The sequence below is a fragment of the Hordeum vulgare genome, chromosome 2H (genome assembly GCF_904849725.1).
Source record: "Hordeum vulgare subsp. vulgare chromosome 2H, MorexV3_pseudomolecules_assembly, whole genome shotgun sequence".
Lineage (NCBI taxonomy): Eukaryota > Viridiplantae > Streptophyta > Magnoliopsida > Poales > Poaceae > Hordeum > Hordeum vulgare.
In genome coordinates, this window is record NC_058519.1 from 48,074,099 (window position 1) to 48,091,740 (window position 17,642).

Below are 17,642 nucleotides of genomic sequence, written 5' to 3' on the forward strand. Positions count from 1 at the left end.
GAATTGTATTTGAGATCATGGACTATTCTTATTGTATTTTTATAAAATTGCAAACATTTTATTGTATATGCGAGCATTTTTTACAAATCTCCAAGCAGGTTTTGAAGTCACAAACATTTTAATTTTTTAAATATGTTGATTTATAATTTTCAGTTTATTAAAATTTTAAAGATTATGTAAAGTTCAAATTTATTTAAAATAAAAAAGTAAAATGGAACTGAAAATAAATAAATAAACGGAACTAAAAGCAGGCGCCTGTGCATGGGCCGGCCCATACGGTGTGCTGGATATTCTCCCAGCGTGCAGAGCGTAATATATGAGGTTTTTAAATGGGCCGGCCCAGTCCAAGATTTTTCGCTTTGTGAAACGTTTTCTATTACTTATCGGTGGCATGGTGGGTAATTTATGCAAACTTTAAGGGTAATTTTCAAGACGGACGAGCAGAAACCGAATTTGCTTTATTATTACTAGCAAAGGGCCCGTGCGTTGCAACGGAAAAAATAAATTTCCGGGAAAAATAAATTTCCCACGCTCTTAATTTAGAAAAGTTCAAAAATTATAACCCAAAATAAAACAATTCGAATTTAGTAAAATTGCACCAATCTGTCATTAATTTTACAAATCTATAATTAAGTACAGCACCACGGTGCACTCGAGTTCGAGCTTGTTGAACTCCTGCAATGCAGTGCTAGCTAGCGACAGTCCAAGCTCACCGTCATCCATGGCTCTCCAGCTCCTCCCCTCCACCCTCTCCGTCCCCAAGAAGGTAATTAACACAAGCAAGATCATCTTCAACATCGATGTACATTGTTGCTGCATCTCTGGTGACATTCATGTTTTTGTAATGGATGCAGGGAAGCAGCATGGGCGCTGTGACGGTGAAGGACACGGCGGCGTTCCTCGGCGTGAGCAGCAAGGCGAAGAAGGCGTTGCTGGCGGTGAGGACGCAGGTGGCCACGACGCCGTCCCCGGTGACGACGAGCCCGGGCTCGACCGCGTCGTTGCCAAGCGGCAAGAAGACGTGGCGAGTGGGACAGGTAACAAAATAATTAACAGGGATGTCTCTTCTTCTATCCCCTCATTCAGAATATAAGATGTTAGTCATCTCATCGATGCAATTAGGATAATATAAACAGTCACAAACAAATTTTGTGGAATCACATGTCTTGCTTCTGTGGCTCTCCCAAATGACCTTACATACTGACTCCTCAGTATCGTTCCCTCGTCCATCCTTTCCCTATCATAAGAGTTATGCATTTCCTGTTGCTAATGGTATCTCTGTCAGTTTATGATAGACTCCTCATTCATTCTCTGTCATAATTTCTGTACTAATGTTGATCGCTAACAACAATAAATATTTATATTTCTGTTCTGCCTCCATGTGGCAATGCAAGATTCAGTGTCCATATTTCCTGCCCAAATTGACAAATAGAGGAGCACATGTGTTATCTTTGAAGTGATGCATTTTACTAAGGACCTCTTCTTTGTTCGGCAGGGCGTGGTGGTGATCACGGGCGCGTCCTCCGGGCTGGGCCTGGCGGCGGCCAAGGCGCTGGCCGAGACGGGCAAGTGGCACGTCTTCATGGCGTGCCGCGACTTCCTCAAGGCCTCCAAGGCGGCCAAGGTGGCGGGCATGGCGGACACCAGCTACACCGTCATGCACCTCGACCTCGCCTTCCTCGACAACGACATGGAATGTTCGTTTGACGCTCTGCTCCTCCATCCACCACCACACCCATCACCGCATCAGCGAGGGGAGGAGGAGGAGGAGGGGCGGTCGGGAGGAGGAGGAGGGGGAGGGGAGGGGGAGGAGGGGCGGCCGAGAGGAGGAGGGGGAGGGGAGGGAGGGAGGAGGAGGAGGAGGGGCGGCCGGGAGGAGGAGGAGGGGGAGGGGAGGGAGGAGGAGGAGGAGGAGGGGCGGCCGGGAGGAGGAGGAGGGGGAGGGGAGGGAGGGAGGAGGAGGAGGAGGGGGGCGGCCGGGAGGAGGAGGAGGGGGAGGGGCGGCCGGGAGGAGGAGGAGGAGGGGCGGCCGGGAGGAGGAGGAGGGGGAGGGGAGGGAGGAGGAGGAGAGGAGGACGAGGGGCGGTCGGGAGGAGGAGGAGGGGGAGGGGCGACCGGGAGGAGGAGGAGGGGCGGCCGGGAGGAGGGGGAGGGGAGGGAGGGAGGAGGACGACGAGGGGCGGCCGGGAGGAGGAGGAGGGGGAGGGGCGGCCGGGACGAAACGTTTTTTTTTCACTTAAGAAAGGAGTGCGGGTTGATTAACTGAAAACTGAGGGACTTTTTCGTAAAAATGCCACGACGGACGACCAAAACCCTATTTGCTTTATTATTATTATTAGGGAGAGAAAAGAGAGAAACCATTATACAAGAAATCCAACATCGATGCGAACATTGACGAGGATAAACCCACTCCACATGCCCGAAAAAAAAACCACTGCACACCTATAAAAGAAAAAGGCTACTCTCTCACAAAATGTATGAGTCCACCTACACCCACACCGGCCTGTCTCCAAAGCTTGATCTCATCAAGAATCTGAGAAACATGCCTGCTAGGGGACCTAATTTTCTCGTTACGGTTAAAAACTCTCGCGTTTATCTGCTTCCAAATATGCCAAAGGGGTGGTCGTGATCAAAGTGTCGAACCCTCGCTTGACCTGCTTCGCGAATCCTTTCCTTGCTCGAAGCCACCAGTCAACCAACGTATCAGCATCAGTGGGAGGAGTGACGTTGATTTGTAGCGTCTCAAAGCAGCGGTACCAGACTTCTCTAGCCTAAACACATTGAATGAGGATATGCTTCACAGTGTCCTCCTCCTGAAGACAAATGAAGCAAGCCGCAGTGGACTACTGTAGGCTGTGCCGAGCCCGACGATCCGAGGTCCAGAGTCTTTTTTGGATGGCAAGCCAAACGAAGATTTTGCATTTGAGAGTGGCCACCTGCGCCTTGTACAAGCAGCCGTAGCCGAGCCATTTGTTAGGTTGATCTCTCACCGCATGGTCCCAACGGCTCACCGGGCCTTGATCTATGTGCCCTGATCGGGGGCGCCCAACCCGTTATGGTTGGTGGGCCCCTGTGACCCGCGCTATATAAAGGACGATGGGGTGTCGGGGCACGAACTAAGAGATTCGCCACCGTCACACCCCTACCGACAAACCTATCCGATCTAGGTTAAGCGCGGTGCTTACGGAAAGCTCCACCCACGCCTAACCCTTCTTCTCCATCACCGTCGTCGCCATCACACCGATGGAGAACGGTGGAGGCTCATCCGGCGCAGGACAAGGTAATCACATGAGATCTACCATGACTCATCTACCCTAGTCGATCCATAGGATCTATCAATGGTATCTTGAGCCACTAGGTTAAGATGTGTTTCGGTCAAAGAAACCAAAGAGGAATTTTTTTTCCTCCCCACATGAACCCTAGATGGGCAAGCACCGAAGATGGCCTTGGGCCTCGTCGGGAAAGAAGCTTCGCCGCAAGGCCGCGCCTGATCCTCTCGATCCCCACACGCATCGGCAAGCCGAGGTGTGGGGAAGAAGAACCTACCTCCTCGGAGGCAAAGTATGGATCAAGATCCAACACGAAAATGAAAAGAAGAAAATCGGATCGAATCCGAAAAAGAAAAGCAAAAGCAAGGGGGAGAGGAACATGCAATGAATCGACATAGGCCAAAGGAAAAGAAAGGGCATCACAAACACGCCATTCGACGGCGGTGCGCTTCCGCTAAGGGAAACGCACCACCGGCGAAGGGGTGGCTGCGGCGCCATAGGCCTAAGGCCGCACGACCAAGAAAGCTCCCTCTCGACCGGGAAGGCATCCCAACACACCTCTTGACGGCGGCGCACTCTCCCTCGGGAGAGAGCGCGCACCGGCAAGGGGAGTGAAGGGGGCCACCGCGCACGAGAGGCAGGGCGACGGCGCACTACACAGGAGGCAAACCAACGGAGCATGGGGCATACAAGGCGGCAAAGCCCGCGGCCGTCGCTACTGCCGTTGTTAGAGAGGCAAAGATCTCGGCGGGGCATGGTGGCCGCCACGCGAGAAGTGGTCGGCTCGCAAGAGGTGCGACGGGGCACAAGAGGCCACCTCGGCGGGGCTTTAGAGCCACCGCGGAAGGGAAGGGCCCGGCCTCCTGTCGGCCAACCCCGACGAGCAGACGAGCAGGTCTCGTTCTCTCTCGAGAGAGAGAGACAGGAGGATGGAAAGGGTTCGAGCGGCGCTGGGGGAGAATGAGGGGTAGGGTTTCCCCTCCCCACCGACCAACCCTTTTTGTTCCCCCGAGAGGCGCGGTAAGACGCAAGATCTCGACGGGCGGCCAGGATCGCCCCATCGGGTAAAACCCTAGATGACTCGGGCTTTCGGGCCGCAAGGGGGCACTGGCCCAGGCCAAGCCAAAGAGCCGGCGGGAGGAGTCCCACGCCACGGGTCGCAAGAGGGGGCATGGCCCCGGCCGAAAAGAAATAGGCCATAGGCCGGCCCAGGCAAAGAGACCCTCGGCCAGTTTTCCTTTATTTTAAAGGTTTTCTATGTTTCTGTCTTTTGAGGTAGATTTAAAAGTATTTTCTATGCATTTTTTTCTTATGAAAATATGTTTAGAAATAACAAATACAAAATGTTCAAAGTTTTTGTTTTTTCGACAGAATTGTTATATTATTTTTCCTGCAAAGAAAAATAATGGATTTCTGAGAATAAAATAGTTTTCTCAGAAAAGAAAAAGTTCATGAATTTTGAAAGTATTAATAAAGTTCATGAATTTTTACTAAATGTCAGAATTATTTTCTGAAAATTTAAGAAGCACATGTAATTTTATTTCACGTTTTCCGCTCCTAAACGAAATATGGAATATGGTCATGTTATTATTCTGAGCAACGTTGTTTAGTAACATGATCATGTTGCATATTGCAAAATGATGCATTTATTTCTATCATTTGCCCAACGATAATGTAGATTAATTTGCATAGGCAATTGTATGATTATTTTAACCAACGTTATTTAATGCATATAATTGTCGTACTGACTTCACTAATGTGGTGATTTCAGGAGGTTTTCATCTGATGAGCTGCCTCAAGGATGTTCCTACGCTGAGAGGGGATAATTACTCTGAGTGGAGGAAGAAGGTTGATATGGCTTTGTGCATTGCTGAGGTGGACTGAGTTCTGGAGGAACCACAGCCAGTTGCACCCGCAGAACCAGTCAGAGATGCTGAGGAGGATGATGAAAGCTGGGAGAAAAAACAATGGGATTGTGGCAAAGAGGAGATGTCCTACTCCATACGTAACAGGTTATGGATAAATGCCAACAAGAAATGTTTGGCGTTTATTAAGAACACTATTGAGACCACGATCGAGGGTTCGATAGCAGAGTGCCCTACGGGAAAGGAGATGCTCAACAAGATAAAGAGTCAGTTTACTGGCTCTTCTAAGACCTATGCCACCCAGTTGATCAAACAACTGGTGACAGAGAGCTATAATGGAGGTGGGAATGGCATAAGGGAGCACATCCTGAGGATGAGCAACACCATAGCCAAGCTTAAGCCCATGGACGCGGACCTGGAGATTAAGCCAGCTCTCCTCGTCCACCTGGTCATGGCTTCGTTGCCTAAGGAGTTCGAGACCTTTGTAGTTAACTACAGCATGTAGCCCGAGACTTGGGATATTGAAATGGTCATCGCAATGTGCTCACAAGAGGAGGAGAGGATTAAGGCTTCACATGGTGGCTCCCTTAACTATGTGAAGGAAAATAAAAAGGTTTTCCCACCTAATCAGAATTCTCCCTCCAAGCCACAAAACAAGCTCCAAGGCAAGGCTCCCGTCTATTATCAGCCAAAGCAAATAACAGTAGACAAGGACACTTGTATGTACTGCAAGAAAACCGGGCACTACAAGAAGGACTGTGCTGCCTGGCTAAAGGTCTTCATGGCAAAGAGAGGTAACTTTATTGTTTCCTTAGTAAATGAATCTCTGTATGTAAAGTTTTCAAAATCTACTTGGTGGATTGACTCAGGTGCAACTGTTCATGTTGCAAACTCTTTGCACGCGTTCATTTCGACGAGGACCATGTGCCAATGTGAAAGAAGTATTGAAGTCGCTAATGGTGTCCAAGCAGAAGTTGAAGCTGTAGGTGACGTCTCCTTGGAGCTAACCGAAGGATTCACGCTTCTGCTTAGTGATGTTCTTTTTGTGCCTTCATGTAACAGGAACTTAATAAGTGTGTCGTGCTTAGACAAAGACAATTATCAATGTGTTTTTGGACATGGTAAATGTACCGTGTAGTACAATAATGATTATGTAGGTAATGCCTTTCTTCATGATAAGCTTTATTTGTTATCAATTCGTGATAAAGTGAATTATGCAAATAATGTGAATGTGCCAAGTTCTTCGTCGAACAACGAGCAAAAGAAAAGAAAGAGAACTCACGACTCCTCGAAACTATGACACTGTCGATTGGGCTATATTTCCAGGGGGGAGAATAGAAAGATTAATCAAAAGCGAAATTCTTCCAAAGTTGGAGTTCTCTGACTTAGAACAATGCGTAGATTGCATTAAAGGAAAATATGTAAAAAAAATAAAGAAAGGTGCAAACCGAAGCACAGGAACACTGGAAATAATCCACACTGATATTTGTGGACCGTTTCCGATGAAAAGTGTGGATGGTTATGATTCATTCATAACATTCATAGACGATTACTCCTGCTTCGGTTACATTTATACAATCAAAGAAAGAAACGAGTCATTGGATAAATTCAAGATATTCAAAGCTGAAGTTGAAAATCAGCTTGACAAAAAGATTAAGATTGTGAGGTCCGACCGTGGGGGAGTACTACAGTCGACACACACCATATGGCCAAGTCCCTAGACCTTTTGCAAAGTTCTTGCAGGAGACTGGCATTCTCGCTCAGTATTCAATGTCGGGCGAGCCTCAGCAAAATGGAGTAGTTGAAAGGCGCAACCGTACCCTCATGGATATGGTGCGCAGCATGATGAGCTACTCCGACATGCCATTGGAATTGTGGATGGAGGCGCTTAAAACCGCCATTCACATTCTCAATAGAGTACCAAGCAAGTCGGTGCCCAAAACACCGCACGAGCTGTGGACAGGAAGAGTGCCATCCCTGCAACACTTCAGAGTGTGGGGATGTCCAGCTGAGGCCAAAATGTTTAATCCAAACATTGAAAAGTTAGATCCAAAGACAGTGAGTTGCCATTTCATTGACTACCCTGATAGATCAAAAGGTTTTCGTTTCTACTGTCCAGACAGATTCACAAAGTTTGTAGAAACGAGACATGTTGTCTTCTTAGAGAAAGGAATAATGAGGGGGAGCATGGTAGCTCGAAAAATTGATCTTGAGGAGAAAAGAGTGCATGCACCCATTCCGATGATTCAAGAGCCATTTTTCTCGCTACCAGCTGTGACTCCAACGATGACAACTATGGGAGTAGACCCGGAACCTGTCCTTCAGGAGCCGACTAAACCTTTTGTTGATCATGCAAGGGAATTGCAGCAAGAAAAAGTAGAAAGTGTGCCAGACAATGAGGCACTTAGAAGGTCTAATAGAACAAGAAGACCTGCTATTTCTACTGATTATAAAGTCTATAACACGAAAATGGTTCATATGGATGGTGATCCCACCACATACGAAGAAGCCATTAAAAGCCCTCACTCATCAAAATGGCTAGAGGCAATGGAAGATGAGATGAAATCGATGAGTTCCAAAAATGTTTGGGACTTAGAGATCATTCCTAAAGGAGCAAAGACAGTATGCTGCAAATGGGTCTACAAAACAAAGTATGACTCTAATGGGAATGTTGATAAGTATAAAGCCCGACTTGTGGCAAAAGGATTCACGCAGAGAGAAGGAATAGATTACAATGAGACCTTTTCTCCAGTCTCTTGTAAGGATTCCTTCAGAATCATAATGGCACTAGTTGCTCATTTTGATTTAGAGCTGCATCAAATGGATGTAAAGACGACATTTCTAAACGGAGATTTAGAAGAAGATGTCTACATGAAACAACCCAAGGGTTTTATCATGGAAGGCAAGGAAAACATGGGATGCCGCCTAAAGAAATCCATTTATGGGCTAAGGCAAGCCTCTAGACAGTGGTACAGAAAGTTTAATCATACTATTAAAAGGTTTGGATTTCAAGAAAATGTTGAGGATAATTGCATCTATGCAAAGTTTAAACATGGGAAAAATATTTTCCTAATCTTGTATGTGGATGATATCTTGCTTGCAAGCAATGGTATTAGTCTACTACAAGAGACAAAGAAGTTTTTATCCTCGAACTTTGACATGAAATACCTTGGTGATGCATCATATGTTTTGGGCATTGAAATTCACCGAGACAGGAAAAATGGAGTCTTAGGACTTTCACAGAAAGCATATTTAGAGGAAGTTCTCCAAAAGTATAATATGCACAAGTGTAAAGCCACGCCTGCTCCAATAGTCAAAGGCGATAGTTTTGGGAATCATCAATGTCCCAAGAATAAGTACGAGCTCGATGAAATGAAAACAATACCGTATACTTCAGCTGTTGGAAGTTTACAGTATGCACAAGTGTGCACATGCCCTGACTTGGCATTTATCACCGGGGTACTTGGTAGATATCAAGCAAATCCAGGCCAAGAGCACTGGAAGATGGTAAAGAAAGCTCTGCGTTATGTGCAAGGCACAAAAGAAATCATGCTAACATACAGGAGATCTGAGTCCCTAGAGATAAAAGGGTACTAAGACGCAGATTTTGCGGGAGATGGAGATGATAGAAAATCCACGTCTGGGTACGTGTTCACTCTCGCAGGGGGACCTATTTCATGGAAAATCTCCAAAGAGACCATAGTTGCATCGTCCACGATGCAAGCAGAGTTCATAGCATGTTTTGAAGCCACCGGGCAGGTGATATGGTTAAAGAAATTCATACCCGATTTGAAAGTGGTGGATTGTATTCACAAACCACTAAAGATATACTGTGAAAACCAGCCCGCGGTATTCTATGCTCACAACAACAAGTCTAGTAATGCTTCCAAGACGATAGATATAAAGTATTACGCTTTGAAAGATAAAATCTAGGATCAAACTATAAGTCTCGAGCATATAAGTACAAGGTATATGCTTGCGGATCCGCTAACGAAAGGCTTACCACCCAGTGTGTTCAAGGAACACTTAGCCGACATGGGTTTGTTGGAAAGCCTATGATTCCTAAATTATAAGAGGCCCAAAAGTAAATGAATTTGTTTCAAAAAAAAGTGTGTTGTAGCTGTATGATTCTATCGGCAATTGAGCTGTGACGATGAGACATGCTCTACATGCTTATATGTGATGGGACAAATGAAAAGTATAAAGTCAAAAGTAAAAGTCGAGATCAAGGGGGAGAATGTTAGGTTGATCTCTCACCGCGTGGGCCCAACGGCCCACCGGGCCTTGATCTATGCGCCCTGATCGGGGGCGCCCAACCCATTATGGTTGGTGGGCCCCTGTGACCCGCGCTATATAAAGGACGATGGGGTGCCGGGGCACGAACTAAGAGATTCGCTGCCGTCACACCCCTATCAACAAACCTATCCGATCTAGGTTAAGCGCGGTGCTCACGGGAAGCTCCACCCACGCTTAACCCTTCTTCTCCATCACCGCCGTCGCCACCACACCGATGAAGAACGGTGCGGGCTCATCCGGCGCAGGACAAGGTAATCACATGCAATCTACCGTGACTCATCTACCCTAGTCGATCCGTAGGATCTATCACCAGTTTGACCATGGCACAACCATTCATAGGAGGATTTAGCTCAATGTGCGCCGTGAAGTTTAGCTCTCCTCTAATATCCAGCAGCCAGCTGTCATCCATCATCGCGTGAAGCACCGTTCTTTTGTTTTTAGTTCGTGTATCAATCATCAACTCCAACATGGGGGCGATGTCATCATGTCAAAAACAACGAAGCCCTGGATCCATCTGTCGTGCCAGAAGAGCAGTTGGTCTCCCTCTCCCCTGTCCACCTCAATCTTGACAAAACTGCCGAACACAGCTCTTGCGTCATCTCGAGCAGGCAAAATTGACAAAAATGACCCCTGGGGGGAAAGAACTCACGGAGTGACCCCTCGGGGGAAAGATTTCACCCGCCTGACCCTTTTGTGTGGCGCCCGACACCTAGGCGCCACACTACACTGTGTGACGCCTAGCCGTTCGGCGGCACACCCCCCGACCACCTGGCAGGGAGGGGCCCACCCCCCAGGCCGTGTGACGCCTAAGCCTCAGGCGTCACACATTGTAATGTGTGGCGCCGAACGCTTAGGCGCCACACATGGACTTAACTGGCCACGGGCCAGCCCCCCTCCCCACCCCTCCCCACGCCCTCCCTCATTCAAACAGAAACTGCAACGGCGGCGGCGGCTGGCTCTCACCCCCTCCCTAATCCCCTCCCCCATCTCCTTCAGATCTGGTGATTTCTTCCTTGGATTGATCCCCCAAGGTAATCTCCTCCCCCATCCCTTCCGCTTCCCATCCTTCTATCCAAGTGTATTAGGTTTTTGTTGAGTAGATTGATTTTAGTAGATTGATTTGAGTAGGTTCTTAGGATTTGACTAGTTAGGATATGAGTTAGTATATGAGTAGATGAGTAGTAGTAGTTCATATTTGTAGTTAGTATTAGTAGTTAGTATATGAGTATATTAGTAGTAGTAGTTCATATTTGTAGTTAGTATTAATAGTTAGTAGTAGTAGTTAGTATTAGTAGTTAGTATATGAGTATATTAGTAGTAGTAGTTCATATTTGTAGTTAGTATATGAGTAGTAGTAGTTCATATGAGTTCTTAGGATTTGAGTAGTTAGGATATGTAGATTAGTAATTTTTCGAATATTAGTTAGTATATGAGTAGATGAGTAATTTTTTGAATATTAGTTAGTATATGAGTAGATGAGTAATTTTTTTGTGATTTGTAGGATGGTGTGGATTCTGAATAATGTTTATGACGTTGAACACCGGGCCTATTTCATGTCGGAGAAGAAAATGGTAAGTAGAAAATGATTAGTAGATGAGTAATTTTTTGAAAATGTAATAAGCACTTGATATCTTCTTCTCCTATATGTTTGCAGGAGCTTACGCCCTTGAAGATCCGGTCTCATGGGGCATCGTCTGTAATGCAGTACGATGAGCGGTACACCCCGTACATCGAGATGACAGGACTCCTTCCATTCGTGCAGGGATGGGGGAGGAGATTACCTTGGGGGATCAATCCAAGGAAGAAATCACCAGATCTGAAGGAGATGGGGGAGGGGATTAGGGAGGGGGTGAGAGCCAGCCGCCGCCGCCGTTGCAGTTTCTGTTTGAATGAGGGAGGGGTGGGGAGGGGGGCTGGCCCGTGGCCAGTTAAGTCCATGTGTGGCGCCTAAGCGTTCGGCGCCTAAGCCTGAGGCTTAGGCGTCACACGGCCTGGGGGGTCGGGGGGTGTGGCGCCGAATGGCTAGGCATCACACGGTGTAGTGTGGCGCCTAGGTTTCGGGTGCCACACAAAAGGGTCAGGCGGGTGAAATCTTTCCCCCGAGGGGTCACTCCGTGAGTTCTTTCCCCCCAGGGGTCATTTTTGTCAATTTTGCCTCTCCAGCAAGGTAGGCCAGCCCCTGCCAAGGTTTCTCAGCAGCCGTACGCCGGAACCATTTCTATCTGACACTAAGGGCCAGTTTTTTCAGGCAAGATTCTACATAATCCAGATTCTGGAAAATTCTTCAAGAATCTGCTTCTTCCAGAATCTGTCGTCGAGTTCTTTTCGGAGATTATAGTTCGAGCTTGTGGAAAGTGTTGTGTGTTGAAATGTCTGTACTACCTTAGACAGAAATTGTTTGATGAATTGTTAACACTTTGTTGTTTATAGTCGGATATGAGTACGAAAGTGATTTATGAATGTCCTAAAAAGCGCTAAATATTACATTTAAAATGCATTTAAAGTTTTGTTCATTACAAAATTCGTAAACTAAGAAAGATGCCTGCTCCTTGCGTGGGCTGCTCCTAGCCGTCGAGGTAAAAGGGACCGGCGGTGGGAAGGGCCTGAACGATGGAGGCCGAGGAGGGAACCTGACCGGCGCGGGCGACCACGGCCTAGCCGGCGGCGACGGGGGCGGATTGCAGGACGGGATGGATTACGGAGGGGGGAACCTGGCCGGCGGCCGCGAGATCTGGGGAGGAGCGAAGGGGTGGTCGCTGTCCAGCGGTTGGTGCAGGGGGCGCACCGGCAACATCTGATGCGGAGGGGCGCGTCGGCGGCTTCCAGGTGTCCCAATGGTGGCAGCAGAGCAGAGGGGCAGAGGGGTGGCCGAGGAAGATGGGCCGCGGCGACGGTGGGCACCGGGCCGGTGGTGAGTATACCTGGCCAAACGGGCCGGGCTAAACAGGCCGGCCCGCCAGCCCGCCAAGACGGCACGACACGGCCCCGGCCCGACACGATTTAAACGGGCCGAGCCAGGCACGCGGCACGCCTCGAACCGTGCCTGGGCCTGGAGGTTGGGCACGCGGGCCGAGCCAGGCACGCGACACGCCTCGGACCGTGCCTGGGCCTGGAGGCTGGACACGCGGGCCGGCACAGCACGATCCGTTTATTTTTTTACATATTTTTAAATATTTTTAATATATATATATATACATAATATATGACCCAATTGGCCTAAAAACAAGCCCATGAGGTTGAAATTGTGCAGTCCAGGGTGCTAATCGGACCAACAGACCGGCCCGTTTAGTAACCGGGCCGTGTCTGGGCCTAGAGGCGCAGCCCACGGGCTGGCACGGCACGACCCGATTACTAAACGTGCCTCGGAGGGCCGTGCCGGGCCACGCACGTTTAGCACGGGCCGTGTCATGCCGTGCCAGGCCGGCCCGTTTGGCCAGGTATGGTGGTGAGTGGCTTGGAAGCATTCCTGTCGTAATAACTTGCAACAATGGGGGCAGTCTTTTAATTCAAACCGTTTTCTTTTGTGGGACTAGCCAGAATTTTGAGATACTGGAAGAATCCAATTATTTTGAAGATTTTGGATTGCACTAGAATTCTGCAGAATCCTCTCAAGATTTTAGAGATGCAATTTTTGTTCTTTTGACTCAAGATTTTCGACCAAGATTTTCCATAATCCGCCCAAAAGAACTGGGCCTAACAGCCAAGGCCTGCAACTTCAGATTCTTGACACCAAGACCTAACGTGTGGGTTTACAAATGGTGTTCCAAGCAACTAGGTATTGCCCTCCGTTGACTTTGTCCTTTCCATCCCAGAAAAAAGCTCTCATCCATTTTTCAATTTCCTCAAAAACCCAGGAAGGTGCCTCCATCACAAGGAGATGGTGAATGGGCCTCGCCGCAATGACAGCTTTCATCAAAATCAATCGGCCTTGTCTCTGTATCAGACCTTGTTGCCAAGAGGGCAGAAAGTTTTTCACCTGATCAAGCATAGGTTGCCAATCTGTCCTGGATAGTTGGTTTATCGCAAGTTGTAATCCCATATATTTGCATGGGAATTCTCCAAATCTGCAGTGTAGGACGCTCTCCACTGTCCCTATCCTCTTGTTCCCCTGTGATAATCACCGCCGAGGTCTTGTGGTAGTAGTTAACTCTCAGGCCCGAGGCCTCACCAAAAATGGCAAGTATCGAGCGTACGCAATGTAGATCCTCGGCAGAAGGCCGTAGATTCATAATAAGTATCACAATTTTGAATTAAGGTCGAACTAACCTTAATTCAACACTGCGACACTTATTTCGGATCCGACGGAATTACTTTTACACATTTACAATCACAACCAATGGTTTACTTTTATACAAGGGGTCCACGGAAAACATGCCAAAAGTGTTTTAGGTGATGGCGTCGCGGCCAGTGAAAAGGACGACTTGGGTCAACTGCAGGCTGCAGCGGTACCAGGAGAAAGTAAAACAAGCAGTTCATGTCCTTGATAAATTAGCACGCAAACACAATAGATGAAAGCATGAGAGGTTGCTAACATGGCTTGGCTTGCTAACACTGCCAAGAATAATGGTTGTTAACACGTGGTGCTTACACACTTAGTGTGAGATGGCAAAGCTACATCAACACAAAACATTGACAACTTTGGCACAGCATTCAGTAACCCGAATCGAGCAAAGGTTGAGAGAGACCCCCAACATTGAATAACCTGAATCGAGCAGATCCATGAGGGTAACACGCCTGCCGATGTAGACACCATCAAGGTAGCGCTCAGGATCACAGTAATCGTCGTACTCATCTGAGTCCAGAATGTAGTCAGGCCCACCATAGACGCAATCGCCATCACTGTCGGTGTCAACGCCCATGCCAATACCTGACCAGATCGGGCTCAAAGCCTCTATGTCGTAGTCATCTGTCGGGTCGTTGGGAAGCCTCAGCGTCTTGATCCTGGAGCACTTTGCTCGCAGGGCGTCGTCCATGACGACGTTGAAGCAGTGGCGTATGTCGAGGGACTCGAGGTGGACGCAGTTGTCGAGGATCGCTGTCAGCCCTTCGTTGGTGAAGTTGTTAGCAAAGAGCTGCAGGGAGCGTAACTGGAGCATGGTTGCGATTCCTTTGGCGTCATCGTTCTTGTTGTACCTGAACTCGCTGTCAGCGTCTTCGCCGTCACTGTCGTCTTGGAGATTGTGGAACCGAAGCTCACTCATTCTGAAGACCCTTAGCTGCGGGCATGCTTTGGCGACGTCAAACATATGACTCCCACCTATATTTGAACACAGTGAGAGTTCGAGTTCCTCTAGTAGAGGGAACTTGTTTAATGCCTCCACCAATTCTTCAATAAAGACACGGTAGCAAGAGATGAGGCGAAGACTCTTCAGAGATGGTGCCCTGCAAACATAGTACTTGGATATTGGTTACCAGTATATATATGGCCTTTCAAAAGAAAAGGCAGAAGCATGCTGTGCAAAAATGTAACACAGGCCATAGAAGAGAATCTAGAGATGACTGCAATAGCCAATAGGGGTGACTGACTAAGGCTCTTTGGTAGATATATATCAGACAACATCACTGGTCCAGCATTTACAAGGGTTCCGTGACATGTAATTTGCGTAATAATTGTTTTATTTGCCATGAGGAAGAGGAGCGCAACCCATTATTATAATTGGCTGCAGAGTCCAATTATAGCTTAGCAGAATCAATATTAATTCAGAGTATCTCCAATTATGGTAATGGTTCTAATTAACTGCTGGAAAGCTATCTCATAATTACACGCTATTTCAAACTAGCTACTCCGAAGCATGGATTTCGAGTCGCTCGACTAGTCGTCGACTAGTCTATGAGTCGCAACAGCAAGGTTGACTCAACTTAGTGTCGACTCGAAAAGCGAGTCGCGACTAGTCGCAACTACAGGCTCGACTCTTTCCGAGTCGCTACCCCCTGAGCGACTAGCATGAGTTGCGACTTGAAAACCATGCTCCAAAGAAGCATGTAATATGTCAACTGACTGGTTAAGCGGGGCGTGACAATGGGATATGTCAACTAGCTACTACGAAGAACTCCCTTAAACAGTTACAGTTAATATGTCAACTACCTTATCACCATTGCTACACCAGCCCATAAGCCAGTTCCGGCGTAATTTTGAGCGCACAATTTGCAAGGTGCGTCCTATCACTATCCAATGACAAGTAAGCACCAAAGGGTTAGTTAACTGGTGCTAAACTTGATGAATTCTCAATTATCAACATGTTGCAGCGCATTTGTATATTCTAATGCTGGAACCAGCCTTAGACGCAGTAAATATACTTCAGAGTTACATTCAGCATTCACTTGACTATCGCAAAAGTATGAATAAAACATAACGTAAAGGCTACAACACTGAGCAGACATTTTTCCACTTGTGCACTTAGATTTCTAATGTCCCATGCTATAGAAATAGTATGAAATGTTCAATGGTACAATATATATATATATATAGAATCAGGCATATGAATCTATGTATTTTCAATAAAAAATTTGTTCCTTTATTGACTCAAAATGTAGCATCAAGCGGATGCATAGGAATATACGTGACAAATGAACTATGAATCGGAAACTGCACTGGACACCATTTTTCAGGTTATATTGCATTCATCAATCTCCAGCTGTTCTATGTCTCTAACCAACTGGATCATGAATTCATGACTAGAAAGCATCCACAATATCCAATGCAGAATAAATCCTACTCCCTCCGTCCCAAAATAAGTGTCTTAAGCTTAGTACAACTTTGTACTAGAGCTAGTATAAAGTTGAGACAGTTATTTTGAGACAGAGGGAGTATAATTTTGGAATCCATAATTTTGAACGGGAGCAGTACACAAATATATGATACATCAGGTAAACGACTCTAACTTTGAACAAACCAGCTGTAAGAAATCGTAATTGGAGGACGAAATGAAGCAAAGGGTCATGACTCATGAACCAAACAATCAATCAGAGATTCAGAGCTGAGTATCTAAGAGCCAGAAAGTTAGAGGAAGGGAGTCTCACTGGTCGCCGAGAAAGAGGATGAGGCCTTCGTGGGCGGCGTACTCGCCCCAGAACGCCTCGCATTGCCCCGCGCTGCGGCGGACGGCGACCTGCGCCATCCCGCGGAGGTCGAGCTCGTGGATGTCCGCGTGGCCGCGCATGTCGATGCGGCGCCAGAGCGCGGGCACGTCGCGCGCGGCGTGGCGCCAGGAGCGGCACACCTGCCCCGCGCCGGTCAGGATCTCGACGTGGTCGAGCTTGTGGAGGATGGCGCAGAGCGCGTCCAGCAGGAGCCCCGCCCAGTCCCTCGCCTCCTCCGCCGCAGGCGCTGGCGCTGGTGCCGGTGCTGACCCCTTGCGGCGGCGTCGGCCGCGACGGCGGCGAGAGGACGAGAAGGAGGAGGAGGGGTGGGTCGCGCCATGGGGTTGGGGTTGAGGCTCTGCATGCTTAGGTTTTGGTGGAGCGGGGCGTGAGAATGGGATGCGTTCCAGCCTGTAGGCAACGGCCGACGGAAGCTCGGCCTCGTCACTCGTGACCTCTCCCGCCTCCGTTATCGGCGCTGGAGGAGGAAGCCTGTTGCGGTTGCCGCGGCGGCGGCGCCGGCGGCGGGAGGAGGAGGAGGAAGGCATCATCGCGACGGGAGTCAAGAGAGACTACCAGAGGCGGCTGTGGAGATGGAAATGGTACGAGACCGAGTGGGTGCCCGCCTCCGGTCAATCTCATACGGGCCAGCCCATTGCGCTGCTTCTACTTTTTCCCGCGCTTGTTTGCCTCCGGTGGAGCTCGCTTGCAGTTTTGTTTTTTCCTTTTCTATTGTTCTTCACCTTTTTTATTACTTATTTTTTACATTTTGACATTTTCCAAGGCTAGATTATAAAAAAATTACTTTACTTATTTTCTATAAAACCCTTCATGCAATAAAAATGTTAACGGAACGTAGAAGTTTGTTCGCACATATTTGTAAATCTTATTACAATTCAAAGAATTGTCGGCATTTTTGCAAAACATGTTCTTCAAAAAAATGTTCATTCAAATGGGAAAAGGAGTTTTCATAATTTTTAAGAAATTTTAATATAATTAAAAATATGTTTTCATGTCATTTAAACAATGTTCACGTGTTTACAAATATGTTCATGGCATTTTAAAAACAAATGCTCATGAAATGTAAAATACTATTCATGTGTTTTGGAACAATTTTTTTTTGTACCATTAG

The 17,642-nt window shown here is 47.5% G+C and overlaps 1 protein-coding gene across 1 annotated transcript; it reads right to left on the minus strand.

The window, feature by feature from the left end:
- Positions 1-14,046: 14,046 nt before the first annotated feature.
- LOC123425365 (F-box protein SKIP19-like) lies at positions 14,047-17,061 on the minus strand. Its single transcript, XM_045109052.1, has 2 exons — positions 16,451-17,061; positions 14,047-14,812 (listed from the first exon to the last, which is right to left on the minus strand). The coding sequence occupies exons 1-2, from the start codon at positions 17,059-17,061 to the stop codon at positions 14,047-14,049; spliced, it is 1,377 nt and encodes a 458-aa protein (XP_044964987.1).
- Between the last annotated feature and the right edge of the window lie 581 nt (positions 17,062-17,642).

Bases quoted from the DNA above. Each gene is read 5' to 3' on its own strand.
- LOC123425365 (XM_045109052.1), bottom strand. From the start codon at position 17,061: ATGATGCCTTCCTCCTCCTCCTCCCGCCGCCGGCGCCGCCGCCGCGGC. The intron at 14,813-16,450 runs GTGAGACTCCCT...CTATGTTTGCAG, and splicing joins ATCCTCTTTCTCGGCGACCA to GGCACCATCTCTGAAGAGTC.